Source organism: Doryrhamphus excisus, linkage group LG9 (assembly GCF_037039965.1).
Source record: "Doryrhamphus excisus strain RoL-2023G ecotype Guam linkage group LG9, RoL_Dexc_Guam_v1.1, whole genome shotgun sequence".
NCBI classification, from domain to species: Eukaryota; Metazoa; Chordata; class Actinopteri; order Syngnathiformes; family Syngnathidae; genus Doryrhamphus; species Doryrhamphus excisus.
The window spans coordinates 15,627,781-15,654,220 of record NC_136365.1 but is presented as its reverse complement, the minus strand read 5'-3'; the positions used below and the strand labels follow the sequence as shown (position 1 = coordinate 15,654,220).

Sequence of the window (26,440 nt, the reverse complement as noted above, 5' to 3'; positions counted from 1 at the left end):
ATGGGGGGGGGGGCTTCTTAGTGAGGATTGACAAGGCAGTTTCAAGGGTCCCACCCGGACCAGATGGCAACCTTGAAAATGTGACTGGCAACTACACTAGCAGCACTAGAAGGGGGGGCAGGCTCCTCCAGTCGCGGGTCCATTTGCAGGCTATTAGAAATCATAAATCTACGCTGAATGGAACTGCTGCCGTCATTGATGCTAGGTTTTGACTGTGCTGGGAGGGTGGGTGTTGACCTGAGGGCAAAGCCTGGAGCAGATGAAGCAGTTGAATAGATGAGGAAGACAGCCAGGGGAATGCTCGTTAACCAAATGTTTCTCCTCCTTTTTTGTCACCCTTTTTTCTTCTGCTCAATGCGAGCCAGAGTGAAGGGATGTTTGTTGGAAGCTTTTCTCCTGACGCTAATGAAGTGTTCTCACCTCGCTGTAAATGGGAGGTTTTGGGGGAAAGGTCACACGATCTGTGTGTGTCTCCAGACTGACCCGAGTGTGATCTTTGCCTGAGTGACACGGCCACTTCATCAATGCTTTATTTGTGCGTGCATGCCTTTGACATGGGTATTAGCATCTGTTTGTGTCTCGGTGAGAGTGACTTTTACTGCAGCCGTCGTTGAAAGTTTGTCTCTCTGGTGGGGGGTTTTGCATCTTAGAGCGGAGTGTTTATGTGTGCGTTTTGTCACATGCGCATACATGCCTCATTCACCAGTGTGAACGCTTTTGCAAGCAGCAGCAGCAGGAGGTTAAGTGTTTATATGAACACATGCTGAAGAGCCTGCTGAGAGGCGCTCAACTCACTTGGCTGCGACACCCTTTGCTTCTGGAGGCACCCAAGGGGCTCCACTCCTTACTTTCTCACTTCCTCCTTCATCCTTGCAACCATCTGTCTTGCCCTCTGTCACACAAACACTGTTTTTTAACAATGTGTAAAAATTGTAGAGTAAATTATGGCGTTTATGCCGTTATTTGGCACTGCTAGGCATGATGTATGTCACAACCGAAGGGAGGCCCCCAGAGTCCTCGGTTCCTTGTGAAGACGATGGATGTTTCTGTTGTTCACCACAAACGAGAGCAGTGTGCGGCCTGAGAATGTTTTATTCATCATTGATTGCCATCCTCTTACTTGTTATTCACCATAAAGTCATCTGGCTCACGGTGAAAAGGATGCAAATTCACACCTTCGGCATAAAAGGAGGACTTTTTCATTCAGCTTTAAGAGCATAGAAGTACTCATAATGTCTGGCTGTGCATAACTTTAGCTTCAAAACAAATTTTTCAACACTTGTGAAAATTCTGGAGTCCTAAGAGGTTGGGAATTTAATATAAAAACCTCAGTATCATCCATCCACACATCCTTAAATCCCTTATATACAAGTATGTGTGCACTTATGCCTGTGTAGGGCATGGTGGTTGCTTGGATACGGACAAATTGGTGAGGAAATGGTGTGCATCCGTGATGGTCTCAGATGGGCATGTGGGCGTGTATGTGAGTATGAGCTCTGTCAAAGACAGGTGACCTGCTTGACTGATTAAACCCTGAGAGAGATGATAACGTCTTCAATATGTCTTAGTTATAGTGATTACATTATCATTACTATTTGAATATTCATAAGCATTTTGCTTTGGCGCCCATAAACTGCTGCATGTGTAATTTTCAGGTGAGATGCTGTCAATCAGACTTCTAATTTTAATTTTTGTAATTCTAATTCCATAAATGCTGGAATTAGCTTGAATGTCACCAGAGTGTTGATTTGCATAACTCGCAAAGAAGGGGTGTTAATTGGAAGCAGGCGATAATTGGTGAGAGGCTGTTACTATTGAAATTTGATATGTGATATAAATTATAAGAACACAATTTTCAAACTTTAATTATGGTTTGGAGTACATGAGAAAATATAAAAGAAAACCTACCTGTCTTTGAGCACATGGTCATTAATTAACAAGTATAATGCACAGCACTGTGCTTAGTAATAGCACTGATTATTGTTATCAACAGCCCAGCACAGTAAGTATAACACACAAATAACAAATTAATATAGTCGATAAGCGGATAATTTATTGTAAGAGTGCCAGTAATTCAGTGTGTTTGAACCCTGTCTGAAATCCAGACTGTGTCTAATTTGCATACATACAGAAAAGGGCTGTCCCCTGTTGAAAGTTGCATTCAACAGTCCAAATGTCTTGGTAAGATGCAGTATCTGATTGATTACTTATTATTTGATTGAGAGGTGTGTCTTAATAAATTTGTCATTTTGACTTGCTGGAATTTCCAGTGTATAAGAGCCCCTTCATCATTAGTGATGTGCGATACCACCGATTTTTTTTTCCAATTCAATACTGAGTAGTAAAGAATACGACTTTAGTGGTCCAGAAGGAGGATGAGGACAGCTGTCCCCACTGTGAGACTATCCATCCTTTTGTGCATTTCCTAAATCGCTGATCCTCATTAAGGTCGCAGGGGATATGCTGGAGCCTATCCCAGCGGGGTACAACCTGGACGGATCACCAGCCAACCGCAGTAATCATACTCAAAGATTCATGTTTTTGGAACATGGGAAAAACGGGAGTACCCGGAGAAAACCCACGCAGAGCAAGAGATGCCCAAGCGGAGATTCAAACCCAGGTTTTCCTCATCTCCTGATTATGTGGCACACATGCTAACCAATCAACCACTGTGCGGCACTGTGAGACTAATACATGCTTATTCTATTACATTTCATAAGCCTTATTTTGAAGGTGTATGCGTCATGGTCACTCACTGCTGTAAGAGTGAGTAAGTGTAGGTGTCAGATGTCTGGACGTAAGTGGGCGTGAATCAGTATGAAATTGTGCAGTAAGAAAAATATATTCATATTTGGAATCTGTTCATAATAACAGGATTCTGAATGGAATATTCCTCTGCTGCCACATGTTGTGTTTAATATCTGCGGTAACCCATACAGCTGTGACATTTTGGAAGCTATTAGAAGTCAGTTGGAGGCGTGAGTCATGTGATGTGCGTGGTAAGAGCGTTGACCAGGCTGAGGTGACGTGGGAGGACCGTGACATGAATGGGAAGCTGGACTCCTTGTGAGTCCAAAGACTTGACCTTTTCTTGAGGAGTTCTTTTTGACGGAAAAGGTGATGTCTGGGTAATTAATGATGTGAAGTCATGGCAGCTTGTCACATCCCTGCGTCCTGCGTTCTTATCTGAGATTTCATTTGTAGCATACGATTAGAATAATAATTCCACTCTTTGCTGCATTCCTGCATCTTGACCTTCGCGCCTAAACAATACTTCTTTTGTCTGGATTACTCTGAATCATTTCTCTGTTGGAGAACAATTAAACAAGCCACTGGCTAGCGAGCTACAAAGCCAGCAGCAGTGCCAGCTTGGTGCCAGGAGCTCTTGAGTCTGAACTACACTCTGATAGAGGTCAATTTGACTGAAACCAGCAAAATGCACGCAAATTATGCAGTATGAGTTTATAGAGGGATGGCACGGCGGTTGAGTGGTTAGCGCGCAGACCTCACAGCTAGGAGACCAGGGTTCAATTCCACCCTCGGTCATCTCTGTGTGGAGTTTGCATGTTCTCCCCGTGCATGCGTGGGTTTTCTCTGGGTACTCCGGTTTCCTCCCACATTCCAAAAACATGCTAGGTTAATTGGTGACTCCAAATTGTCCATAGGTATGAATGTGAGTGTGAATGGTTGTTTGTCTATATGTGCCCTGTGATTGGCTGGCGACCAGTCCAGGGTGTACCCCGCCTCTCGCCCCGAAGACAGCTGGGATAGGCTCCAGCACCCCCCGCGAACCTCGTGAGGAAAAGCGGTAGAAAATGAATGAATGAATGAGTTCATAGAGACGGTTATGACCATGCTGGTATTGTATATTAAGAAAAGTTTCCATGCATCAACAGTGCTTCTCACGCTTGAAGGAGATGTTTCTCAGAGAGGGTGACTGTACCCCGCGTCTCCATCAGTGCCCCCCCCCACGTCTCATTCAGATCCACTGCCCACTGACAAGCTGTCGGCTCCATTCAACTTGAACTAGTCTGCTAAATGAGGCCAAGTCTGTGCGCGGGCCGGACGATAAGCCCACAGACCCACAGAGTGTCCCTGGGCTTACGGCAGCCAACAGCACTGATAATGTACTCTCTCAGCTGTGACAGATAAGGTGACAAAAGAGTGTGTGTGTGTGTGTGAGACAGAAATAGAATCTAGAAGTATCACACAGACCTCCACCCCACCCGACCACATTGTTAAGGGCATGGTCTGAAGGACCTGATTAACATGAGAAGGCAAATGTGTTTCCATTGTGTTTCCTTTCTGGTCTCATCTGCTCTCAATTGGTGCTACAGTGTAAATTAGCAGGAAAACCAGCAAGCTTCTCCTGCTCTAACAAGAGTGTATTTTGTATTAGAGCTGCTAATTGCTTCATTACCTCAGAGGCCAAGGGCAAAGGAGCGTGAGGAACATTATGATGATACCACCATCATATGAAAGCAATTATACATGTCTTATGACATTGCGCTGATGACATCCCTATACTGCGTAATATCTGGGGATTGCTATGATTTGCTGTGATGGCATACTGATCAAGTATCAAATAACCACTTGCAAAGACAATGTTATTTTTTGCATATCTTTCCTCCTGGCAGCCCATGCACACTGTGGATCTTGTCACGCCAGTTGCCACGGTGATTAACCGCAGTCATGCCTGCCATTCTGCATCAGTCCTGCAGGGAGATGTTACTATTAAAACATGTGGCATTTGAAATCATTCGCTATGCCAGTGGCAGCCGCTGTTTATTTTTATGCTTTACCTATCTGTCTGTTCTGTCAGGTCATGCAAGCAAATTATAATAATTCTTTGCACAATATTTGTACCCAATAAAGTACAATGAGGAAAGACTGACATTGATCCATGCCCATCACTGCCTTGCATACTGTGTTCGAGTTGGCCCTTTTTTGCTGGTTCAGTCGTTATTGTTAATAATGACCCATCTCCTCTCATAATGCAATCTCAATACACAACTTTAGATAAATAAGCCATATTTATAACATTTACAGGGCTCTACATTGAAAACAAAGATTACTTGCCCATGGGGAATCCTTAAGGTGAGGATTACTTGCCCGAAATTGCCCCATGTAAAATGAAAAGACTGCCATAATGATATCATCTAATTTTTGTGGCATCACATGAGAATCTCAAATAAAGATTAAATGATTATCATTTCTTGTGGTTGATTTCCTACATAGATCATGACATTGCATGGAAATCTGGATTGTCAAGAGACTTCTAGGCACTTTGCCTTGATAAATAAAAGTACATTCATGATTGAATAAACATTGTGCTTATTAATTAACAAATGACATGAGTCATGAGTGAGTTGTTGAAGAATTAGACAATGTTGGCAGGGACGCCATGATAGATGTTTTCGTAGTCAAACGATCGCTGATTGGGTGATCGCAAACAAGAACGGGTGTGGGTAAAACCACACCCGTATAAACGATTCTGATTGGTCCATTTCAAGATTTTTGCAAGGATTGGTTTGCAAATTATCACCGTAATTACGCAGTCCGTGTTTCACCAAAACCCAACAAGAACCGCTTAAAAAAAACCTCTTTGCAGTATGGCATGGCAAAGTGCACTTGCTCGACGGGAAATTGTTTTAACTTACCCCGGGCCATCGGTACATCGTTATTGTCGAGCCCTGATTTACTGGTTGTGATGATACATCTTCAGATTTTTTGCTAAGGAACAGTATCAGTGATGTAACCTGGAATTTTTGGATGTTTTGCATCTTTGAACATATACACCCTCACCCCGGCGTCACAGCTGAGGTGGATCAAGCCTCAGCTTGTACCCTTTCAGCTTCCCACTGATCCCCTCTCTTGATCCGCAGCCACCTGGAGGCTTTCTCTGCAGCTTCCTTGCCGTTCTTAATGGCTCTTCTCCTCCTCTTGTCTGTGATGCCAAGTACAGTGTAGGCTCTGTACAGGGACTGTTCTGCAAAAACCCTCTGCACCCCACCATTGCAGGTAAGCACCTAACTTTCCATCCTTGCCTCTGGCCCTCTTTCTGTCAAATACCTCCTCCATTTCATCTTCCAAGGGCACAGTAAGCTCCAGCATGATGACATTCTTCAACCCTGTGCAGTTTTGAGGAGCTGTGATGTAGCCTCTGATGTTTTTCTAGGCTTCTATCATGCTCTGATTAAGTTGATGGTGTGTTGTACTAGTTTGGAGCTAAGGCAGATGGACAAGGCAATGAAGATGCTCTCTGCATGGTCCTTAGTACCTGTTCATGCAGTCATCTGTATTGGTCTCCCCCAAGAGCTTTTGGACAGCTGATCAAGATATGCTCCAAGGTCCTCTACTTTGGCAATGGGGGGATGGTGGTGTGGGCATGCAGGCTCCAGCAGTGAAGGTTAGAAGGGCTGGGGAGGACATGTCTGGATCAAGAACTTGACATCGTGTGGCACAAGCTCTTCCTCTCTGTTGCTCTCATTTTATCTCATGGCCACATTTTCATGGACTTCTCCTCTTTCAGAGCTGCTCTCATCTTGTTCTGGAGAAGTTGCTGCCTTTCCTTCTCTTTTTTGCCTGGTCATACTGAGGGATTGAGATGGTCCCCAGTTCAGGTCACTGTACCCACAAGGACTTTATGGCGCAGACGTGACTCCATTCCAGCATTCGCTCTCTACTTTCTGATGGTTTTCACCGCTACTCATGCTCTAGAAACTTTTACGGCAATGGTCTTCAGCTTTTCTGACTCTTCGAGATACTTGGACCAAAAGAAAGGAGCGATGAGCTATTTGTTTTTTATTTATATGACTGGCAACATTTACATTGTTTTTTTGTTTTTTTTTACAAAGCAGATCTCCATGCAAAGTGTGGACATCGATTGTTAGGTCTGACTTTTTTGTGAAAAACAGTTTTGTGATGAAAAAGTATGACTTTTTTGACCGCATATTGGAGTAACGGAGTAAGAGCATCCAGCACTAATGAGATGAAGTTACTTATCCACTCAACTAATTGACTCGGCCAAAGGTTACTCCCAGTGCCAGAAACAAACCAGTGACATTGATAATGGGTAACAACAGCCTGAGTTGTACTGAGAGATTATTGGAAGGCAGTTCATCTTCAATACGTATTATTATTTCATATTGTTTCACACTCTCTTTTTTGGATATTTGATACTTTCCCAAGCATTGCTTCAGGCAAGTTCTTATTATTCATGTTTGTGAAAATGAGAATACACACAACACCCGGCATTCTTTTCAGTATGCACCCCCCCATTGGGACCACCACTTAATGCCGTGACCCCAAATGCACACTGCCTCCGCTCACTGCAGTGATTCAAGACAAATGAGATGCTTTCAATGTGAAAGCTTTGTTTTATAGTGAAGGAAAACGGCACTTTTCTTAGAATTCTGTCCATCACCCACAGTCCTTATGTGAGACATGGACACATGTATTTCTCTTTTCTGTGTGTTCTTAAGATATAAAAACAAAAAGAGGCAGCTATTTGTAGAATTTGTATTTGTATGATGAATTCAAAATACAAGAAACACATTGGAGGGTCAGAGAGAATCCTGTATCTTGCCTATTATGTAGACTACCTACAGTAAGTTCCCCAGGTTAGTGACCATCCCACTGTGATGTGTGATAGAAGAGTTTCAGCTAAGACGAAGGGAAATTAATACAAAACTGTCATGAGACTAGCCATGTTGTTTGGTCTAGAGACAGGAAACAAACTGGCAGTACCAGAGATGAGGATGCTGAGGTTCTCATTGGGAGTGACTAGGATGGATAGGATCAGGAACAAGTACATCAGAGGGACATTACATGTTAGAGGCTTTGGAGATAAAGTCAGAGAGGCCAGACTGAGATGGTTGGGACATGTCCAAAGGAGAGATAGTGAATATATTGGTGGAAGGATGCTGCGTTTAGAGCTGCCAGGTAGGAGGTGTAGAGGAAGACCAAAGAGGAGGTTTATGTAGACAGGGTTGGATGGAGGAGATTGATTTGCTGTGGTGACCCCTGAAGGGAAAAGCCGAAAGAGAAAGAAAAAGAGTGACCTCCCACTTCTTTACACATAAAAACCATTCCAGAATGTGTATTTTGCATGTGAACGTGTATCAAACATATCATGCTCTTTGAGGAGAGGGTTATGGTAGAAAGTGATCCCGGATTAGAGGGGAGAAATCTGTTAAACCTTGCATGAAATTGCTGTCATTGTTGAGTGTACAGCTGCTCTACCCCTGAAGCCTGTTGACTTTTGACAGAACTCACTCAGCTCTCATGTCACAAACTGTACCCAAGGATGTGCATGCGTGAAAGAATATCACTTATTGATGAATGACATTAGAGTGCATAACAGCCATCTTTAATCGTGTCTTGATTTTACTTTTAGTTAGCAACTGACACGATTGAGAAAACAATGTTTTGGAGAAGGGGATATGAGTGTGTTAATATGTATGCATGTATTGGAAAGAAATGGGGGAGGTGTGTGATGAGGGTCTTAGATTGCACTGTAATCCTTTCGCCCTGGTTGGAAATGACCCTGCACAGTCTGGGATAAACAATGGGGATGCACACATGCAAACAAAAACAATGCCTTGCTCATGACACTGCTTGGATAGTTTTATTTTACTTCATCATGGGAAAATGTCTGCAGCAGACACTGGCTGATCTACTGCAAGAGACGGTTGGTCCTTTTTTGTTGGTCCTTTTTTTACTTATGCTTTTGCTGTGAGGTGTCTCAAGAGAGGCTCAAGTGGACAATATTATGTGAGTGTGACAAAAATACCTAGCAAGATTTCATTTCAAGTTTTTGCACGATTGCAATTTGGTGTTAGTTTTCTCCGTGTAACTCCGGTTTCCTCCCACATTCCAAAAACATGCTAGGTTAATTGTTGTCCATAGGTATGAATGTAAGTGTGAATGGTTGTTTGTCTATATGTGCCCTGTGATTGGCTGGCAACAAGTTCAGGGTCTACCCCGCCTCTCGCCCACAGACAGCTGGGATAGGCTCCAGCATACCCCTGCAACCTTAATGTGGATAAGCGGCATCTTCTTCTTTATTTTATATTGTTAAATTGTGTATTAATACAGAAACTTAAATAATAACCCCGATTTTTAAAATGTCGAAATTTTATAAAATAAAAAATGGTAGACCCAAAAGTCTTTTTTTTCACTGCTGCAGATAAATGTAAGGTAAATGTAAACAACCTCCTTGTTTATCTGAAGAGCCCACGTCTGGTACAAGTGCATTTGGTAACTGATTTAATGCACTAACAGCAGTTTGTACATCTCCCACACAAAATAAGCACATATTCTGTTTACTGATATCACATAGCTAACCAGACTATGGATACAAACTGGTTAAAATTTCCATTTGTGTAATGTATCTGGAGAATATAAAATTGCATGCACTTATTACTATTATTATCTTGATTTATGGCATTTTTGTTATGTTTTGTGGTTATGCATAAATTAATTAAAAATGTTATTTTTGTCCTGAATAGTTACAGTGGATGGCGGCAGAAGAAATACACTATATACTCAATATTAGCTGCACTTCTTTTCTTTCTTTGTAAGAATGAGCACATGTTGCACAATGTGGCGTAAGCATCGAATAAACTACAGGGCTGCAATACAGTAAAGGTAAAAACTGGATTTAACAGTTTTTCTATCAACCCCGACTTTCAGTCTTTTTTTGTTAATCAGTCCATTTTGCACTTAATTTTAGCTTCACAGGTATCAGAAATATCTTTGTTTGTCTGCTGCACCATCACTTGAGTTCAATGGCAATATAAACTGGTTGTGTGTGTGTGTGCATGTGTGAGGGTACACCACTTACAAAACAATATTGGCAACATGTCAGATGCTACATTGAAGTTCATTATTTCAGTTTCTCCACAGGGAATACAACATGGCTGCGAGCCAACCTGTATTTTGGTGCCTGCTGTCCTGCTGACTCATTCTCTCTGTGGTTACACTGCATCACTTAAACTCAAACATCACTAAACGGTGATGTTAGCACTGATGCTAAATTAACACAACTTGAGAGGGCTCCTGTTTCTGGCACTTGCCATATGAAGATTATATCGTTTTTATTTTTTTCGGCCATGTTTGAATGACTTCTAATTTACTTCTGTGTATGCATGAAAAGGACCTGCGACTGAAAATCATGCTGAGAGCTGCTTTGTAATAATTACATTCTTTTTGGAAAACTATTCAATTTACACCTCTGTGTCATTTCAGGAAATAGATTATATACCATATCCTGTTAATCCAAAATCTTTTTATTTTCCTCTACAGTATGACCCAGAGAATTCGGGCTTCATCAGTACAGAGCGGTTCAGGGATCTTTTGGCAACCCATGGCTCAGAGCTCGACCCCCACAAACTTGAAGTTCTCTTGGCCCTGGCAGATGGTAACTCGGATGGAAAGATCTGCTACCAGGATTTTGTCAACCTGGTAAGACACTACCAGATAGGACACCACGGGGAAACTTGTGCATCACAAGCTGCAGTGTCTTTTTCCTGCCACACGCCTGACATCACTCCTGGCCAATTGGTACTTTGTTAGCATATTAGCCAACACTGTTGTGATCGCATGAGCTCAGTGCGGTCACCGCTGGATAGACGTCTGGAGTCGACATCTTGTATCCGAGTGTCAATATTGGAAATTTGAGATGCAGGCTAATATAATACACATTTTTTTTTGCTGCTGTCTTAATACCCGACATCAATATCGGATTGGGACATCCCTACTCACATGCATATTTGCAGAGAGCAAACATACAAACTAAAAAAAATGGCTAAATTGCTAATGAGTCTGGAAACTTTTTGCTTGCCCGCTGAACTAAACAATAGGAAATATTGCACCATAGTAACGCCTCTGTCAGTGGAAAAAGCATCCCGGTTCAGCTATACATTTTTGCATATAGTCACTGCAGTTTGAGTTACAACTACCAAGATTAATAGGAAAATGCTCCCTGACGGATGATAAATTTACCCTCTTAATGCTCACCCTAACCCAGTTTCAGTTTGACCTTCAAACTGCTGCCTTCTGCATGGTTTCCAATTCAGGCATCTTCAGCTTACTGCTTACAGTACTCTATATTTTGCATACATTGTATTTTGCATAGAAACAATGATTAGACCAATCTTCTTGGTTTTAATGCCTGGTACAACTGAAAATACATTTGTTTGGACACATATAATAATGACAACAAAAGCTCATAAGAGCTAATTTACAAGCCATTTCTATGGTTTTCTTCATATTAACTTTTATGAGCTATTTTCTGCGATCATTATATTTGTCCAAACAGATAGATAAGTTTGAATCTAAAATGTTAATACAATTAAAAGGTAAGAATATCATATGTACTATCTGCATTCATTCAGCAGATAATAGCATGAAGTGCTGGTAATGTTCTTAGTGGTAATGAAGTGCTGGACAGTATATCAGGTATCAGTAAAAAGCCAATATTGAGCATCTCCACATAGTTTTGGTGTCTTGCCCACCTGCAAACGTAGGTTTTTGTCCTAAAAAACTGAAGTTTCGGAAAACGTTTCAAAAAGATTTGTCAAAAACACCGGCTTCAGTGTTTGCATACCGTAAGAAATCTACAACATTAGCTCACGGGAGATGTGTGTATTGGAGTTTGTGCATCACATTTCACATTTGTGCATCAACAGGCTGATTGGATGTTCTCTGGCTCTGTTTTTAGTTCTCTCCAGGAACCAAAGTCGACGTCTTCAAGTTGCCATGTGGGAAACAGACAGGCTTTATTTGTTCTGCTGTCTTCTCATTGCACTTGCACTCGCTTTTATCATTTTAACTGACAGCTACTGCGTGATGATGCAGTGTTCAAGCCACTGCTCACTCCTTCCCCCACCCCTCCACCTCTTTTTACATCGCTCTTTTACCTTCACCTCGTTCTCTCATCTTTTGCTTCGGTGCTTGACTCTCTTTCTGTAGAATGTCACTCTGAATGGTTGCCTTATTTGTATCTCCATACCGCATCACATCTTGAGTAGATTTCTGCAACTGTGTTAGGTTGCACCTGAATTTTTCTTCTCCAGCTTATCAAGACATGTGTATGGTGGCCTGCAAGGCCGAGGCTACCAATGGAGCCAGACGTATGTACACTACTCTAACAACTACTTAAGTGATCAATAATTAACAAAGGCATAAAATATCTATATGTAATGTACGTTGTCAACTTTTTGGGCATCATCCTCATGTCCTGAACGGCCAATCCCAACAAAGTATTTACGTCTACGTTTTTTACATTTTTTGCATGAGAGGCAAAAAGAGGTGATGATGCAACTCTGCACTAAGGCACTACAAATTCAGAGCACTTTTAAGCCATAATAATAAATAAAGAGCTTAGGAGGGTCATTTCAATGGAGGAATCACACATGACAGAAAGCATGGAGGAGTGTAGTGTGCACAAGGTTACGCATTGTACGGAAATTTTAGCACATGCACATTCACACACATACATGGTTCAATTCCAAATGTGAAAATAGTTCATGGTGTAATATCGGTAAATGAATTTATTATAAATAATTAATCGAAATAATTTTGATGTAAAACAACTTTGTTTTTTGTTGTTTATGTTGTTATAGTTGTTTAGATAGTTCAGCTGCGACAAAGGCAAAACATTCATTCATTCATTCATTTTCTACCGCTTTTTCCTCACGAGGGTCGCGGGGGATGCTGGAGCCTATCCCAGTACACCCTGGACTGGTTGCCAGCCAATCACAGGGCACATATAGACAAACAACCATTTACAATCACATTCATACCTATGGACAATTTGGAGTCGCCAATTAACCTAGCATGTTTTTGGAATGTGGGAGGAAACCGGAGTACCCGGAGAAAACCCACGCACGCACGAGGAGAACATGCAAACTCCACACAGAGATGGCCGAGGGTGGAAGTTAACCCAGGTCTCCTAGCTGTGAGGTCTGCGCGCTAACCACTAGACCCAAAGGCAAAACATATTTATTTCAATTTATTTCCATTTTTGTCCCTTTTTTTAGTTGGGAACTGATATTTTCCTGAAAATTACTTATGGTCTACTGCTGATTACTAAAGAACGGAAAGATGAGAGTCTGATCTTTCCTTTGGTATATAATATTTCTAAATAGCCTAAGAAATTTTGAAAAATTACTGGGATTGAATGCCTAGTAAACTTTCATTTTGCAACTTGCAGCATTTCTCTCATGCCACTTTGGGGGTTTGTTTGTGTTTTTGGCATTTGCAACATTTTCCCAAAGCATTTGTGTTATGGTGTGTTTTTAGTTTTCTGTGTTTGAAGCCTTTGGACATTGTACTGTGTTTGCCCTTATCGTCCACACTACATTTTAGGCAAGTCTGAGGGAGCAGTTTAGCAAAGGGTCTTTTGCTTTCCAGCATGAAATCAGGGTCCATGAAGGAATTCTTGAACTATTCTTGAACCCCTTTGGAATGAGCTAGAACAGAGCTCCTGTGCCGCTCTCAGATCCAACATCAGTGACCTTTGCCATGCCGGACTCCTAATTTGTATGGAAAGTTTATATATGAGACTTCTCTACTTCCACCTGTCATCTATCTCTTTCATTTGTCTTAAGTTCTGCCACACTCGCCCCTCTTATTAAATTGTCTTGATTTGTCATTTGTCCCCTTAACCTTTCCTCTTCCCTTTCTCCCAGTCTCCCGCCAGTGCTTGAACGGGCAGCACGTCACATGTTTTTTGTGCCCTGTACAATAAAAGAGAGGAATTGCATTCACGTGACATGAAGAATTGACTTTACGGTTCATTGGCTGCACACCAGAGGAGGTCTGTGTATATGTGTGTGTCCTCGCAGAAAACATCCTATTGAGCACATTTTCACAGGTCTTTACATATCTGCAGGACATTTTTTTTAAATTAGACTTGGTTGAATATTCATGAGGTTAATACTTGTCTGAGAACATTCTCATAGAGATAGAAAAACGTGCTTGCGTTCTTTCTGGTGTACGCTTTGCAGGTGGCCATGGTAACTTGTAATCATTTTCCCACAGTTCTCTTCTCCTGACAGAAAGACAGAAATAATTGGCCTCGACTGAAGTTCTCTAAACAGTGATCTCTACCGAGAAACTAAAAGTCTCATTAAGTAGTACCAGAAGATCCTTGGGCCGCAACTTTCACAATACTATCACTAGTGGTGTTATTATTATATTGTATGGGTACCCTATGGCATGGCATGTTATATTGTATTTATTGTTATCACATGGTTAAAATTATACAATTCCTGAATGACCTGGGTTCGATTTTCCGCTTTGGCATCTCTGTGTGGGGTTTGCATGCTCTCCCCGTGCATGCATGGGTTTTCTCTGGGTACTCCGGTTTCCTCATGCTAGGTTAATTGGCGATTCCAAATCGTCCATAGGTATGGATGTGAGTGTGAATGGTTGTTTGTCTATATGTGCCCTATGATTGGCTGGCGACCATTCCATTCTTACACAAAGACAGCTGGGATAGGCTCCAGCATACCCACAACACTAGTGATGATAAGCGACATAGAAAATGGATGGATGGACATTTAGTTCACATCCTGTGTGAAAAGAGTGGAAGGTGTTCAAAAAATGTCATGGTAAAATAATGACACTATAAACCTTGTGCAGGAAATGAGAAATAAGAAGTGATGTGTGTGTGTATATACATTAGGGATGTCCGATATTTGCCTTTTTGCTGGGAAAAAAAATCGGATCCATCCATCTTTTTTACGAGTGACAAATCTGTACCTCTTTATAATCAATAAGTAACAAAGGAGCAAAGCATAGCTCAAGGTGGCGAGGTTCAGGTTTAATAATGGTACTAAACACCATTTATATAAATTTCATAAGCACTCAAAATAAAGATGTACCTACATATGATGAAAGTGTTGTGTCAAACCCAGTCCATGCTGTCCTCACAAATATACAGCCTCAATATGACATCCACTCACTGGGTGCAGAAAGTCAGAATTGACTTATGGGGGCATGAAATAGAAATAAGATAGAGATCATGGAAGGTGAAGCAGACTGTGGGAGAAAGGGAGGAAGTAGTCATTACGTTGTCATGGAGACTGCTTTAACACACACCAAAAGTTTATGCTGAAAGGCAGCCTCAATGTCAAAGGAGCAAATACTTTCTTCAGACACTAATGAGCAGTCTGTTACAAAACTTTATTTTAACCAAATGAGTAATTTGACAAACAACAGCAATTGTAGAGTACAAGATGAACAATCAGGTCTGCTACAATTGGAAGACTTTGAGATGCCCCACCCATTAAAAAGGGCATTTTTGTTTGGAGTTGAACTCCTTTGAGGCAGACAGGGATGAGGAGGGGTTTGTTGGTTGCTAGGCGATGAGAATGGCATTCTGTAGTGTGTGTGGGCTGTGCTCAGGGAGCTGTGTGATGAGGCTTTAGCGCTGCATTGACTTAAAGGTTACTACAATATACTGTATGGGCAAAAGTATTGGGACACTTGTCTAATATCAAAGACACTGTGCAGGTCTATGGTGGACTTAAGGTCAGGGCTCTTTTGTCAATTTCGTCCACGCTACACTCACTTGTTTTGTGAATTGAGGCATAGAATTGTTCAAAATGATTTGGGAAGATGAAGAACTGAAGAATATTCTGGTGGCACTAAGTGAGAGATATGTGTCAGTATTTTCTCCCATTTAGTGTATCTTGGTGTCATATGTAATATACTAAATGTCTTAATTGAAATCAAACGCTGTCTTTTCTCCAGATGAGCAACAAGCGCTCCAACAGTTTTCGGCGGGCCATCCTGCAGGGGAGCAGACAAATCAAAGGCAGCAGTCTCCGAGATGAGGTCGGTTTGGGTCTGTCTCAGCGGCTGGTGCGACACGTGGCTTATGAGACGCTGCCCCGCGAAGTCGATCGCAAGTGGTATTTTGACAGCTACAACTACTGGCCCCCACCCTGGCTAATCCTGACCATCACCATTGTCGAGGTAAAATTCCCAGCAGTTATAAAACAACAATTTCTTGTGGGCACTCATCCTTGGATGATGATTAATTAATGAATTAATCACACAATAAATTAAAATGAACTTCATCATTCAGGGCTCTACATTAAAAACAAAAATGACTTGCCCATGGGGAATCCTTAAGGTGAGAACGACTTGCCCGAACTTGCCCCATGTAAAATGAAAAGACTGCCATAATTTTTGTGGTATCACATGAGAATCTCAAATAAAGATTAAATGATTATCAATTGTGGGGATGTATGTTAACATGGCATGCCATACTACCTTACACATCGTAGTCGTAGTAAGCAGTGATATTTATAAGTTGTGCACCACAATGAAACATTATTGAATAGACACATTTGTGTACTAGTAAAGTGTTTTTAATCCAGAAAAAAATGCTCAATGGTCAAAGAATAATTTGTGAAGCAAAGGTGAGAAAAATACACAGAAATGGAACCGCTAGATTTTGTAGCTTGTGCAAAATCAGCACTTGGTATTGGATCTAATGGGTGGTGTTTCATTGTGACCACTTCAAATTGTCACAGCAATGTGATTCACTCACCTGTGCCATCATTTGATTTGCTGCCGCTAATAAAATACTTGTTTAGGAGGCACTGTTTCATCACTTTTTGCTGTTTTCCTTCAGAAGTTGTTGAAGAATTAGACGATGTTGGCAGGGATGCCATGATAGATGTTTTCGTAGTCAAAGGATCGCTGATTGGTTGATCACGAACAAGAACGGGTGTGGGTAAAACGCGGACTGTGGACTATGGACCGCGGTCTAAATAAACGATTCTGATTGGTCCATTTCAAGATTTGCAAGGATTGGTTCGCAAATTACCACCGGAATTACGCAGTCCGTGTTTTACCAACACCCAACAAGAACCGCTTTTAAAAAAACTCTTTGCAGTATGGCATGCCAAAGTGCACTTGAAATATCACTGATTGGATTTACTAGCCCGAATTTTGTTTTAACTTGCCCCGGGCCATCGGTACATCGTTATTGTCGAGCCCTGATCATTTTGCCGGCCTCCATATTCCACATCAGGACGAGAGTTCAATCTGTGCATTGGTTTCAGCACCACGCCGCATTTGTTCCATAGCACAACGGCATGAACGGAATGAGCCCTTTTGAAGGTCCTACAGTCTCAGTCAGTCAAGTGTTGACTAATGATTGTAGAGTCTCCAGATCTACTGTATATTGATGCGGAAAAAAACACCACATGGTGGCACTGTTATTAAACCTCCAAAGTTTGAACCCCTTATGTCGGATTGACAGCTCCACAACACCTGATGTAACTTTACAATGTTTAGGGATATCACCACAAAATTTGGTACCCACATTTAGTTGACATGTCAAATTTGAGCAAGATGGGTTGTAAAAAACGACAAACAAACCTTCTTTGCAGGTGAAACTAATTGATTAAAGCCTTTTGACCACAATCCACAGGAGGCACCGTGAATGTCAGTTACAGTCATTGGGTTTCTTCATTGTTTCACGGCTGTAAAAAGCATTGAATTGAATGGAGATGCAGTATGTGTCAAATCTGTATTACTATATCTTTTTCTTATAGATTTTTATTGTCACTTTCATTGTCTATTTCCTCTCTTAGGTAGTTGTGTTCTTATATTATGGATGTCATCTCGACCGTCTGGTTCTGCAGGTGTCTAGCCCATCATTCCTTAAGAGCCCTCTACCTTACCACCCCCAGCTCCGGGCCCAGGCCTGGAGGTACTTCAGCTATATTTTCATGCACACTGGGTGAGTTACATTATGTGACTTATTTTTTTCCGTGATTTTTTTTTTCTTTTTACCTAAGCATTTATTTCTAATGGTTAAGATTGATTGCTTCTTTGCAGTGAGCCTTAGGGCGCTCAAACAATCATGCCGGACTTCAGCTACATTATTAAATGAAAACCTCCCTGACATTCAAAACTTAGCATTACAGCTGAACCTCTAAATTTGAAGGTTCCTAAGGTTGTACAATCTGGAATTCATCTGAAAATGTCAGTAAAAATATGCCTACCTGGTCACAGAAGACGTCAAACGCATCAGTAAATCTCATTGAATATCAAAAGATTAAGTCTTCATCTGTCTTTTCTTGCACTTTTTGTGACACTTACACCAAAAAAGTGCTTGCAATTTGAAACTGATCTCTTGGGCATTAATAGATTTAGTTGTATTATGTTTAAACTTGAGTGCAATTAACAAAACGAAGAAGATGTTGGGCTGAAGATGTCCTTGTATGTTTGGGCTTGCCTCTCCCAGCTGATCAATACACCCTATTGTCGCCCTCCTTATCATCGAACGATTGCTCAGCTTGCCAGTGTGGTGGAGGTGCTGGGTTTATCACAAACTAAACACATTATTGGTGCTGTTTCAATGGAAATGTTGGTGCGCTTATTTGTGTGCATATTCTCACCATGATTATTTTTTTTGGTGCTCTGTTTGAGGAAAACACACACAGATGTAACACACTGCTTTTAAGCAGCCTGTCGGCCATATTTGCCTGTGCTTTCCTGTGTCATTTAGCTGTAAACAAACATGAAATAGAGATGAAGGTCTCAATCAGACATCAGACAGAGAGCATAAACAAATGAGGGACAGAAGAAGAGAGCTGCTGTGCTTTTGGTTTGTTTGTTTTTTTTTTGTTGTTTTGTTTCTGTTGCTAAATGCGGGTTGTGATGGAAGGACATTGCAGCAAGGACACAGTGAATATCTGTGAGGTAATGTTGTGTATCGCCTGCTTTTGGGTCTGACACAATGTTTTTAACTGACATAAGAACAGCATTTTAGAGCCCCAAAACACAAACATTTGATCAGAGGTCTCAAAGTCAAAGTGGATGTATATTTTTTCTCATTTAACATGAAAAATGATACATACTAGGGATGTTCCGATCAGGACTTTATGCTGTCGATACCGATCCCCATAATCCATGAGAGATTACTGATACCGATACCGATCACATACAGTACATGCAGTGTAAATGTTTAAATGTGGAGTGACAAATCTTGTGGACACTTGGACTGAGACGATAATTAATTAATTAATGACACAAAAAATGAAAATGAGCATGATGATTTTGCTGGTTTGGATATATTGCCATGTGCATACGTTGGTTCACTCTATGAATTGGTTTTTTAGCAACTTGGAGCGTTTGTTCCATAGAACTATTGTTCTATGGAACAAACCATACAGTTTCTTTGTCTTGGTGGGTGGAGGCGGGGCCAGTAGCATACTGTACACACAGATGTGTTTCATGGGACATGAAACCCAGACATGGGAGGACTGTGACACATTTTAGCGCCTCATTATTCACTGTCTATGTGTGTGTAATAGGATTGAACACCTGAGCCTAAACATGGCCATGCAGCTGCTGGTTGGAGTCCCCCTAGAAATGGTGCACGGAGCCGCGAGGATCGGACTCATCTACGTGTGTGGCGTGCTGGCAGGTGAATGGGGCGACAAGAGCACACATTAATTGACACTTTGCATACAATTTATGTTATTCCATTGCATTGTTAGGTTTTTGTCATGTAAAAGAATCAGAATAAGAATGTTTGATTGTGTACAGAGTGCTTTGTGTTTCTGTATTTCTACCAGTTGTGGAGGGGTACAGGAAGTTGTGCTGTGCCCATTCAAATCCCCCACATCTTCCCTTGGGGCATATAGAAAAGGGCACACACACACACACAACACACACACAATGATGGATTTTAATGAAATTACAGTCTCCACATCCTTCCGACTTAACTTTGACCACAACCCCAAACACTAGTCACATATATATTTGTGTGTGGGTGTGTGTGTGTTACTGATGCAAGCTATTGAAGCATACAAAATTGCAGAATATAAAATGATCCATTGAGAACTTGATTAATATTCATGAAAATTGTCTCAATCCCTGTATATCTCCAACTGTGTGTGTGTCGTGGGATTGCCGGGGTCAGCCACACACACACACCCGTGGATACCAGCTGAAGTGGCCCACAGAATTAAGCTCACAGGAAATGCTGCATAAATCAGGCGTACTAACATACACACACAGTGACACACAAGTCAGTATTTTAATTAGATATCGACCACCAGTGGAGAGGGACGGACCGGTTATATTGATTGTGATGTTTTTGGTTCATTGTGTCTGGCTGAAAGTGATACTTCCTCTTGGGCTGTTTGGCATGAGCAGACGTGATAGAATGAACATCAGCATAAATGTGTCATTACAGGCAATTTTATGGTCCTCTGGGACTTAAGAGAGAGTGTATTTCCCTAATGACATTTACTATTTGAATCCCATTACTAGTTTATATCACACTATGACGGATACATTTATTGTGCAGTTATAAAATGGAATGGAGTGGGTTTTTTGAAGGGCATTAATATGCAAATAATGAATTTAGTGTTTGTTTAAATAGTCCGACTACTGTTATTCCTAAAACTGACATAAATATGTTTATCCTGCATATAATCTGGACAGTTTATATACAGTAAAGTCTCGTTATATCGATATTGTCGGGAGTCGGAAAAAATATCGATATAACCGGACTGTCGATATATCCGATCCTGCGCCGAACTGCATTAAAAGTGGGCAATAATGCACTCGACATTGTTCTATAGTATAGAACAATGTCGAGCAGCTTAAATCAATCTTTGCTTAAGGATTTCAATACCAAAACACAATTAAATACATGTATTTGTACGCTTGTGTCTTCGTTGGAATAGGTGTGTATGCTATGTCAGTTGGTTCTTCTGTTGCAGGCATGTGTTTGGCCAGCTATGTGGGGCGGGTTGAGCATGACCTGTGAACCAGGAAGTGCGGCAATCGGTGTGTGTGCTGCGCTCTGGTGGTGGAAGTGTGAAAAATAAAGTTGACTGGTAGCAGCCGTTCGCCGTGTTCTTTTTTGGTATTGAAATCCTTAAGCAAAGATTGATTTACGCTGCTTTTGTATCGATATAAGCAGACCAAATTGGCTGGCGGGAGATGAAAAGGGCATCGTAGTAACCGGATTATCATAATAACCGGGTATCGTACTAACAGAACTAATTATATCATAAAAGACTAGAAATTTGCCGGGAAATGAAAATAGTATCGTAATAAGCAGTAATTCGTTATAACCGATATCGATATAACGAGACTTTAATGTATTGAATTTATTTCAGGTTCATATAAAATAATTAATTTTATTGTTGAACTTTTAAATATGAAAAAGGCCCGTCTGAAAATAATCAAAAGGAGCTTGATGAACAGATTCAGGAGCTCAGCTGCACATACAGGGAGGTCAGGTCAAAGGTTAAGTAATGAGTCATTGAGGGGTCAGTGAACCTCTTGGTGTGGCACACACACTCTGGCTCTTTTGTGAGGATGAATGAACTTGCATGTTGACAGCTGAGTCCTGGGAAATAAACAATAGACGGAGAATAAAACGGTGCACTTAAAAAAATTGAACGTTAAATTAGCATTCAGCATAGACGTTTATGCTAAGAAGAAAGCTAAGTTTTTGAGAAGAAGAAAAAAAACCAGGCCTCACTGGGGAATAATGAGGACAAGATAAGAGACTGTTGAACTTTGTTAATAATAACGTTATTCAAGTAATTACAAAGATTGAGGGCAGTGTTTGAGACGTGCTTTAAAAAGAGGAACACTCAAAGAGGGCATGTTGGTTTTAATTAACATCAACTATACATAATAGTATTTTGTCATAGTCACTTCATATTTTGTCTTTAAAGAACATTAAGAGAATATTTTAATTTGATTAGAATTGAAACCTGGCATTATAAATTAAGGTCCTTTGTACTCTCCTACAATGTTTTTCTTGTCTAGTTAGTAGTTACACAGCATAAATCATGCACACAGTGCCTTACACTAGATTTATTAGTTTATTCGTCTTCATTGACTATACGTTACAGAGACAACAAAGCACATCACATAATTTTGGTTGGTTGTGCAAGGATGGCTGTATTGTCCTGAGATATGTTGTGTTGAATGAGATGCTGAAGCAGTCATTGCTATAGTGTGTATACAGCAATGGGCTCAACATACATCCCTGTGGAACCCCAGGCTTCCTGTTCAGTATGTGTCTCTGTTAAATAAAGGTTTCTGATTACGAGATGAGGACTTCATTGGCACTGAGTTAATGTTTAGCTAACCTTGACTAGGGGAAGGAAATATGATATTGTAGTTGGCTGTATGTGTTGACATAGCTCAATTGTTTTTTTATTTCATAAAAAATAAGAGACAGACCTCACAGCTAGGAGACCAGGGTTCAATTCCACCCTCGGAAATCTCAGTATGGAGTTTGCATGTTCTCCCCGTGCATGTGTGGGTTTTCTCCGGGTACTCCGATTTCCTCCCACATTCCAAAAACATGCTAGGTTAATTGGCGACTCCAAATTGTCCATAGGTATGAATGTGAGTGTGAATGGTTATTTGTCTATATGTGCCCTGTGATTGGCTGGCGACCAGTCCGGGGTGTACCCCGCCTCTTGCCCAAAGACAGCTGGGATAGGCTCCAACACCCCCGCAACCCTCGTGAGGAAAAGCGGTAGAAAATGAATGAATGAATGAATGAATGAACAAAAAACAAGAGAACCTTAAAACTGAGGACAGGAAAGACAGCGATTCTTCTAGAGAAGCCAGGGAAGAAAAAGAGTGAGCCAGATAACACAAGTGCTCTTGAAATAATGAATTCATTGATGAAACACATGTTAGTGCAGTAAAATAATTCCTAGTCATACTCCCTGATATGTAATTTTACTATCACAACAGCAGATATTCTATGTTTGTAAGCTAGGTGAGGTTATCTGACCTGTGATGTCTCTGAACACTGCAGGTTCTCTGGCGGTGTCCGTCACCGACATGACGGCTCCCGTGGTCGGCTCATCCGGCGGCGTGTATGCCCTAGTCTCTGCACACCTGGCCAATGTAGTCATGGTAGGTTTTGCTTTTGAGTCTGTGCAAATACGTAAGTATGTGTGGACTGCCGAGGATTAGAACATCACTCAGTTGTCATGTCATCGCTCTGCAGCCATCCTCAAAGCTTCGTCTTTCGGGGCACAGCAGGTGCGGCTCTATCTGCACATGCCATACATTCCACAGCGCTTTGTGATGGCGAAATACTTGACCTTCAAGCATGTCTTTATCTTTGGTTTTAATAACTGTCATCCCATGCTGTCCATCATCTCTTTCGCTCTCTTTTTTTTCAGAATTGGTCAGGGATGAAGTGTCAATTTAAATTATTCCGGATGGCCATGGCTCTGGTGTGCAGTAAGTCAAATGAAATACTCTGCTTTTGACCTCTTATTTAGTCTTTGGAAGCATCTTTGGAAGCAAATCCAAAAGAAGATCAAAACAAGCAACAATAAATGAATGTGCGAATGCCTTCTCTGAGTCCACAAAATACATTTGGACTTGTTGGGCAAACTCCCATGCACCGTCAAGGACCCTGCCGAGGTTTGTCCACAGTTCTACCACCTCCTGAAACCGAGATTCAACTATCTGGTTTTGGGATTATCGCCACAACAGGCCTTACAGCCACATGTCTGGTCAGTCACTTCGACAATGGAAGCCTCTCTCAGAACATGGTTGACGCGCTCCCAGAGGTGGGAGTTGAAACTCCTTCTGACAGGGGACTCTGCCAGACGTTCCCAGTGAACCCTCACAATGTGTTCGGGCCTGCCAAGTCTGACCAGCATCCTCCCCCACTCACTACCAGGTGGTGATCAGTTGGCAGCTCCGCCCCTCTCTTCACTCAAGTGTTCAAAACATATGGCTACAAGTCAGATGACATGATCACAAAGTCAATCATCGAACTGTGACCCAGGGTGGCCATGTGCCAAGTGCACATGTGGGCAGCCTTATGATTGAACATGGTGTTCATTGTGGACAATATCAAGGCACCGCTCGGGTTGAGATCATACCAATCACGCCTTTAGAGTCAAATCTCAGTTTTAGTACACCCAACTTTTTGTACAACATGGTGTTCCACTACAATTTTTTAGGAAAATATCATGTCTTGGCTGCACGGCGGTAGAAAATGAATGAATGAATGGATGCCCCACGTCTTGTTTTTTGTATGGCCATAACAAACAAGTGCATTTTCCCGTGGATTACTTGAAGGCATCAAAGCAGCCCACAATTAATTGCTTTAAATCATTTCTGATGGGGAAAAAATTGCTTTGGCTTTTTTGTTCTGACTTTTTGGAACGGATTACTAATGAAAACCAAGATGCCTATTTCTAATAAAGATTTGACAGGTTACCAGATTGTCCTTTGTGTATGTACTATAATTTAGTTACCCCATGCTTTCCCCTATCAGTATGAACATCTATGCTAGTGTAGAGATAATTAACATTTAACTGTGTTAATAAAATCCTGTTTTTCTTCACACAGTGAGTGTAGAATTTGGGCGCGCCGTGTGGCTCCGCTTCTACCCACCAGCCTTTCCTCCTTGCCCCAACCCCAGCTTTGTTGCTCACCTTGGTGGAGTGATGGTAGGTCTCACGCTGGGTGTGGTGGTCCTGCAGAACTACGAGCAGCGGCTCCAGGAGCAGTCTCTGTTTTGGATCTTCTTCTGCGTCTACACCTTGTTTGTGCTCTGCGCTGTCTTCTGGAACATTTTTGCCTACAGCTTGCTTGACGTGCGATTACCCCCACCGCCGTGACATGCTTATTTAGGGGTTCTTCTTTCATCCATATACTGATACCTCATACGCTGAGTCGCATTGTGGAATCAGTCACAAATGATCTCCATCATGCATGTAGTGCGCTGATGAAAAATTCTCCATTTCCATCCATTTGCTGCATTTCTGGAAGAAGCCTTACATACATCGTGTAAGATCATACAGCCACAGCCCACACCCACCGGTAATCATTATCACGGAATTGTTGTTAAAACAGAATGAGAAATGTCCACACGAACACAGGTATTTTTAAACACATATTATAGAAAAAAATGACCAGTAATATATTCCTTAACTTACACACTATACCACTACAATTGTTTGTGGAAATTGGTTTAGTATTTTTGAGTCATCCTCCACCGTATTAACTGTGCTATTAATTACTGCTATGAAAATCATTAATGGTGGCCTGAGACTGGTGCAAAGTACTGTTGTATGTTCATACGACTTATTTATGTATTTATGCATTTTTGTAAACTTGGTTGTGATCATCTGATTGGTGCCGTCTGTTGCTTTGGCATGCTCTTGACAGCCTAAACCTTGTGGTATAGGATAGCGATATATACTGTACATGACCCTGGAATGCGGAGAAATGTTTTTAATACCCATGTACGTGTGGACATAGCCGCAGGTGTGAGCCATTCTGTCCACTTGATGTTTGCCTCCTCTGATACGGAACCTGAAGGTGCCTACTCACAAAGCTTTGTGAAAGTACATCAAGCATAGTCTAGCATGGACCTCTTCTGTTGGGTGACACTCTCTTAAAAGTGTTCTCATTCTCAATGTATGCATTCATTTGGTATCATAACAACTTTGGCTCAAATATACTGTAACAGATTATAGAGATGATGGTAGTTCAGTTTGGGTTTGTTTGTCTTAGTGTTTAAATGAGCCTCATACCTTTGTGTGTAAATGCACCAAAATGTGTGTACAGATAAATGCACAAGCACAAGTGCCATTCAGACTTTTAAGCTTTCAGAAGTGATGCCAAACTGTTGTCCCATTGGGCATTTGCGGTGTTTTTTTTATTTTATAGATTGTTAATGTCAGCAAATATGTTATTTATTGATGGTAAAATGGTGACTTACGGGGGAAAAAATCAGCATCGGAGAGCTCTCTGGTTTTTATTCTTATAACCAAATTAGCAGAAAAGTACACAGGTGTGAACTTCATTGCATCCCAACTGGTGCTGACTCAAATGATGCAAAGTGGGAAATCAATGTGCGCTCTCTGTCCCTTTCAAAATTGTTCATTGAGTGAAATAGAAGTGGACTGGAAGGCGACCACAACCCCCAGTGGTAAAGAGTACTGTACTTTAACCTCATGTTACTCTGGTAACTGCTTCGCACAAACCTTATTATTGTGTAGTTAAACACAGTTTAACTTGTTTGCCGTTGATTGTTTTTACTATGAGGTACTGATACTGTATGTTGTGTACATTCTGTGGCCCGTCTGCATTGTTAGCAATATATTGTATCCTATTTATACGTCAGTTAAAGATAGTAACTGGATATATGTTATCAGGGCTGTGACAAAATTGATGGTGAAATTACTAATATTTTAACAATGTGGATATTTTGTAGATTTGATATGTACATACTGGAGTACATTAAACATTTTTTCAAATAAACAACATAAATTCTTGATGTTATTATTCTGAAAATGGCAATTTAAACTTTTTTAAGCCCATGGAAACAAAGCCAAGCTGAGCATGACACACTAGTTTACCTGATCATGTGACTTGTGCAACT

At 41.2% G+C, this 26,440-nt stretch overlaps 1 protein-coding gene across 3 annotated transcripts in view; it reads left to right on the top strand.

Moving 5' to 3' along the window:
- Window positions 1-26,298, top strand: part of rhbdl3 (rhomboid, veinlet-like 3 (Drosophila)) — a 37,608-nt gene extending 11,310 nt beyond the window's left edge. For 2 of the 3 annotated variants that reach the window (XM_058069423.2, XM_058069422.2), the window contains exons 4-10: window positions 10,309-10,467; window positions 15,766-15,990; window positions 17,622-17,770; window positions 19,350-19,462; window positions 22,841-22,941; window positions 23,214-23,274; window positions 24,400-26,298. In XM_058069423.2, coding sequence (XP_057925406.1) covers window positions 10,309-10,467; window positions 15,766-15,990; window positions 17,622-17,770; window positions 19,350-19,462; window positions 22,841-22,941; window positions 23,214-23,274; window positions 24,400-24,671 — 1,080 coding nt within the window. In that variant the 3' untranslated portion in view covers window positions 24,672-26,298. The remainder of the gene's footprint in view (window positions 1-10,308; window positions 10,468-15,765; window positions 15,991-17,621; window positions 17,771-19,349; window positions 19,463-22,840; window positions 22,942-23,213; window positions 23,275-24,399) is intronic. The other variant, XM_058069424.2, reaches the window with a different exon arrangement.
- The last annotated feature ends 142 nt before the right edge of the window (window positions 26,299-26,440 follow it).